The sequence below is a fragment of the Gorilla gorilla genome, chromosome 4 (assembly GCF_029281585.2).
Source record: "Gorilla gorilla gorilla isolate KB3781 chromosome 4, NHGRI_mGorGor1-v2.1_pri, whole genome shotgun sequence".
In the NCBI taxonomy this organism is placed as follows: Eukaryota; Metazoa; Chordata; class Mammalia; order Primates; family Hominidae; genus Gorilla; species Gorilla gorilla.
In genome coordinates, this window is record NC_073228.2 from 41,831,224 (window position 1) to 41,837,223 (window position 6,000).

Consider the following 6,000-nt stretch of genomic DNA (forward strand, 5'->3'; position numbering starts at 1 on the left):
TTGAACCACGAGGTGGAGGTTGCAGTGAGCCAAGATCACACCACCGCACTCCAGCCTGGGTGATAGAGTGAGATTCGGAATAAAAAAAAAATTATATATTTGAAATGCTATAAAATAACTGGCAAACTAGACAAGTGAAAATATTCTGTAAAAGATGAAGAGGCTGGGCATGGTGCCGTGCACCTGTAGTTCTAGCTACTTAGGAGGCTGAGGCAGGAGAACTGCTTGAGCCCAGGAGTTTGAGGCCAGCTTGGACAACGTAGTGAGACTCTGCCAAGAAGGAGAAGGAGGAGAAGAAGATTCCATTCTGACATGTAAGAAGCTTGGAAGTAAGTTGTCACTCTGCCAACAAGCAAAAAGCTGAACCAACTGAAAAATCAACAACTTCCTCTTGGATTCATCACAGGGAAAGCTGCTGTACTCAAAATTGGAGAAATAGACAGGTGGAGATGGAGAATCACAATTTACCAGAGAAATAAAACACATCAGCAAAAATCCCCCTGGGAACCAGACCTGAACTGTAATTGATGAATTGTTGGAGGCTCAATGTGAACAAGTCTGAGAGTTAAAAATTCCAGGGGGAGGCCAGGTGCGGTGGCTCATGCCTGTAATCCCAGCAGATTGGGAGGCTGAGCTGGGCGGATCACCTGAGGCCAGGAGTTCGAGACCAGCCTGGCCAACATGGTGAAACCCCATTTCTACTAAAAAAAATACAAAAATTAGCCGGGCGTAGTGGGACATGTCTGTAATCCTAGCTACTCAGGAGGCTGAGGCAGGAGAATCACTTGAACCCAGGAGGCAGAGGTTGCAGTGAACCAAGATTGCACCACTGCACTCCAGCCTGGGCGACAGAGCGAGACTCCATCTCAAAGGAAAAAAAAATTCCAGAGAGAACCTAGTTACAGGAGGGACCCCCCAACACACACACACTTTTGTGAGTTTTACTTACCTCCAGGAGGTTAACCAGGTTCTCATATGAAATATGCCAGAGCACTCTGTTCAGCTTCACAAGGCCTGCCCTCAAGAGGAACTATTTTACCAGAGCCTAAACTATTGGGGTTTGTTTTTTTTTCAGAGCCTACAATTTCACAGGCTCTTTAAAAGATTGAGACAATCATAGGTTAGAGAGCACTTCCCCTCTCCCACACTTTACCACTACATTACTAAAGAAACTGCAGTTTATTTTGCTCAGCACATCAATCATGTCTTGCTATCCAAAAAAAAAAAAAAAAAAAAAATTACGAGACATGCATACTGAAGGATAATAGAACATAGTTTGAAGGGACAGAGCAAGCATGAGAGCCAGACTCAAATATGGCAGGGATGTTAGAATCATCAGGCCAGGAATTTAAAAATAACTATGATTAATATGCTAAGGGGGGGCGGGCGCAGTAGCTCACGCTTGTAATCCCAGCACTTTGGGAGGCAGAGGCAGGCAGATCACCTGAGGTCAGGAGTTTGAGACCAGCCTGCCCAACACAGTGAAACCCCTGTCTCTACTAAAAATACAAAAATTAGCTGGGCGTGGTGGCGGGTACCTGTAATCCCAGCTACTTGGGAGGCTGAGCCAGGAGAATCGCTTGAACCTGGGAGGTGGAGGTTGCAATGAGCCGAGATTGTGCCACTGCACTCCAGCCTGGGTGACAGAGCTAGACTCTGGTCTCAAAAAAATATATATGCTAAGGGTGCTAATGGATAAAGCGTACAGCATGCAAGGCCAGATGGACAATGTAGACAGAGAGGTGGGAATTCTAAGAAAGAACCAGCAGGAAATATTAGAGATCAAAAACACCATAACAGAAAAGGTGAATGCCTTTGATGGGCTCATCAGTAGAGAACATCAGCTGAGAACATCAGCTGTGTTCTCCTCAGCTGAACACATCAGCTGTGTTCTCCTCAGCTGAACACAGCTGAGGAGAGAATCTCTGAGCTTGAGAATATGTCAATAGAAACCCCCCAAAACAGAGAAAACAGTCTTCTTTCTGAAGACTGAAAACACACACATACATGCACCACACATGCACACACAAAGCCCAGAATAGAATATCCAAGAACTGTGGGACAATTGCAAAGGGTGTAACATACACATAATGGGAATACCAGAAGGAGAAGCAATAAAGGAACAGAAGAAATATTTGAAGCCATAATGACTGAGAATTTCCCAAATTAAAGTCAGGCACCAAACTACAGATCCAGGAAGAATTTGAGAACATGAGGCAGGATAAAAGCAAAAAAAAAAAAAAAAAAAAAAAAAAAAAAGTCTAAGCATATCCTATGCAAGCTGCAGAAAATCAAAGATAAATACAAAATCTTGAAAGAAACCAGAGGAAAAACCAACTTCCTCATAGAGTAGCAAAGATAACAATTACATCTGGCATCTCCTCAAAAACCACGTAAGTAAGAACAGAGTGGAGTAAAATAGAATCATGCACCGCATAAAGACATTTTGATCAATGATGGACCACATACAATCGTACAGTGGTCCCATAAGATTATTACACCATACCTTCACTGCAGCTATTCTACATTGAGATATGTTTAGATACACAAACACTTGCCATTGTGTTACAGTCACTTACAACATTCAGTACAGTAACGTGCTGTACGGGTTCATAGCCTAGGAGCAGCAGGCTATCTCACACAGCCTAGGTGTATAGTAGGCTCTGTTATCTAGCTCTGTGTAAGTTCCCTCTATGATGTTTGCACAACAATGAAATCACCCGATGATGCATTTCTTCAAATGTATCCCTGTTGCTAAGTGATGCATGATTGTATTTAAAAAGTGTTGTGAGAGAAAAACCATCTACCTAGAATTCTGGGACCTGTGAAATTACTCTTCAAAAGTGAAGAAAAAATAAAATGCAAAATTATGTATCTTCAATTTACAGAAGATAACACAGGAGAAAGCCTAGACGACCTTGAGATTACTTTTTAGATAAAACACCAAAGGCTTGATTCATGGAAGAAAAGATTGATAAGCTGGACTTAAATGAAATGAAAAACTTCTGCTCTGCAAAAGACACTGTTAAGAGAATGAGAAGACAATCCACAGACGGGGATTGTCTTTTTTTGCAAAAGACATATTTGATAAACAACTCTTCCAAAATGTACAAAGAACTCTTAAAACACAACCATAAGAAAACAAACAATCCAATTAAAAAATGGGCAAAAGATCTAAACAGACACTTCACCAAAGAAGACATACAGATGGCAATTACATATAAGAAAAGATGCTTAACATCATATGTCATTAGGGAATTACAAATTAAAACAACAATGAGATACCACTACATACATATTAGGATGGCCAAAATCCAAAACACTCACAACACCAAATGTTGGCAAGGATATGGAACAGGAACTTTCATTTGTTGCTGATGGGAACGCAAAATGGCACAGCTACTTTGAAAGACAGTTTGGCAGTTTCTTACAAAACTAAACACATTCTTATCATACGATCTAGCAATTTTGTCCCTTGATATTCATCCAAATGAGATGAACACTTATGCTACACAAAAAAACCTGCAGATGAATGTTTATAGCAGCTTTATTTGTGATTGCCGAAACGTGGAAGCAATCAAGATGTTTTTCTGTAGGTGAATGGATAAATAAGCTGCAGTGCATTCATACAATGGAATGCTATTCAGTGCTAAAGAGAGATGAGCTATCAGGCGGTGAAAAGACATGAAGGAAACTTAAATGCATATTACTAGCTGAAAGAAGCCGATCTGGAAAAGCTACCTACTGTGTGATTCCAACTACGTGGCATTCTGGAAAAGGCAAAACTTTGAGGATAGTAAAAGATCAGTGGTTGCCAGGGGTGGAGAGAGATAAGGATGAACAGGCAGAGCACAGAGGATTTTTAGGACAGTGACACTATTCTGTATGATGCTACAGTGGTGGATATATATCATATACATTTGTCCAAACTCAGAATACTTAACACCAAGAGTGAACCCTAATATAAACTATGGTCTTTGGGTGATAATAATGTATCAATATGAGTTCATCTATTGCAACAAATGTCCTTTATTTTTTTTTTTTAAGACAGAGTTTTGCTCTTGTTGCCCAGGCTGGAGGGCAATGGCATGATCTCGGCTCACTGCAACCTCTGTCTCCTGGGTTCAGGTGATTCTCCTGCCTCAGCCTCCCAAGTAGCTGGGATTATAGGCACACACCACCATGCACAGCTAATTTTTGTATTATTATTAGAGACGGGGTTTCACCACGTTGGCCAGGCTGGTCTTGAACTCCTGACCTCAGGTGATCCACGCACCTCGGCTCCCCAAAGTTCTGGGATTACAAGTGTGAGCCACTGCTCCCCGCCCAAATGTACTATTTTGATAGTAGCAGAGACTATATGGGGACAAGGGGTTTATGGAAAATCTCTGTGCCTTCTGCTCAGTTTTTTTTAAAAAAACAAGAAGTTTATTTAAACAACAAGATGCTTGACTTGAAGGGAAAACTCTTTAGGATTCTTTTTTTTTTTTTTAGAGCAATTTCTCCCTACTTAAAGACAGATTACCCTACATGTAACAGCTATGTACAAAAAAGTTATAAAATTGTCCTTGGTTTTACAATGATAAATGAAAAACATTTAAATTCTCCAACTGAACAGGTATGCAAGGATTTTTATATTTTGTTGTTGTTGTTAAAACAGTGAGAGCAAAATAACTTACTGGAATATAAAGATAGGAGCTGAATGAAAATGACGCTAATGGAGAAAGGGGGTATTTTCACAGAATCAGTATTTTTCCCCATCCCGTCTCCACTTGATGCCAATCAAAACATACCATTGGCTGTTTAGTTTAAAAAAATGCAGTATGCTTGTGCACATATATCAGTTACTTTATGTATAATAAAGATATTGGGAAGGCGGAAATCAAAGAATAGAGAAAACTATATTGTAATAGTCAGGATTGGGTGGAACCAAATTGCAGTTTTCTAATTGAGAATGTAATCTTGGTCTTTAAAGAATTGAGTTCTGCAGTAAAGAAGCAGGTTCGGGCCGGGCACAGTGGCTCATGCCTGTAATCCCAGCACTTTGGGAGGCTGAGGCCGGTAGATCATGAGGTCAGCAGTTCGAGACCAGCCTGACCAACATGGTGAAACCCCATCTCTACTAAAAATACAAAAGAATTAGCTGGGCGTGGTGGCGAGCGCCCGTAATCCCAGTGACCTGGGAGGCTGAGGCAGGAGAATTGCTTGAAACCGGAAGGCAGAGGTTGCAGTGAGCCAAGATTGTGCCACTGCACTCTAGCCTGGGCAATAAGAGCAAAACTCTGTCTCAGGAAAAAAAAAAAAAAAAAAAAAAAAAAAGCAGTTTCCCTTCTCAGTAGACACCTCCCATCTGCTGTTGGAACACATCAACTGTATCTTCAGCCTCCATTTCCAACTGTGCAGCTGTCTCTGTTTCATTGAGTGGTTGCCCGTCAAATTGGAATCTGATTTGCCTCATTGACAATCCCTGTCGTTCACAATAGGCTTTTATTAGTTTACTGAGTGGTGTATGCCTCTTAATCTTAAACTGCACCACAGAACCATCCTGCCCCACCACCTTCAAATCAATATAATCATTGCTCTCAGTCTTTACTCCTTCCTTGGGCTTTTCATGGGCCATGGCGAGCGCCAGAGTGTCCTCAGCTGCTGCTTCACAAAAGAGGTACCAGGTCCTCACTGAACAAGCACACAAGCAGCACCAGGAGGGGCAGAAGAACCCTTCTGCTCAGTTTTGCTGTGAATCCATCCACTGCACATCCTACAGGCAATTGAGATATTATGATACTATAATGACTCTGCGCTAATAAATTAGAAATTTTGGATAAAATGCTCAAAATTTTTGAAAAACACAGCAAATCTTATGGAACACCATGTATAGTCCTATATCTATTAGAAAAATTGTATCAGAAATTAAACATTTTCCTACAAAAAACACTTCCAGATGGCTTAGCTGCTTAATTCTTCCGAACATTAAATAAAGAAATAATACCAGTTTAACAC

The 6,000-nt window shown here is 40.9% G+C and overlaps 1 protein-coding gene across 1 annotated transcript; it reads right to left on the reverse strand.

Moving 5' to 3' along the window:
• Positions 1–5,332: 5,332 nt before the first annotated feature.
• Positions 5,333–5,620, reverse strand: LOC101132402 (small ubiquitin-related modifier 2-like). The gene has a single exon (XM_055387691.2). The coding sequence runs from the start codon at positions 5,618–5,620 to the stop codon at positions 5,333–5,335; it is 288 nt and encodes a 95-aa protein (XP_055243666.1).
• Between the last annotated feature and the right edge of the window lie 380 nt (positions 5,621–6,000).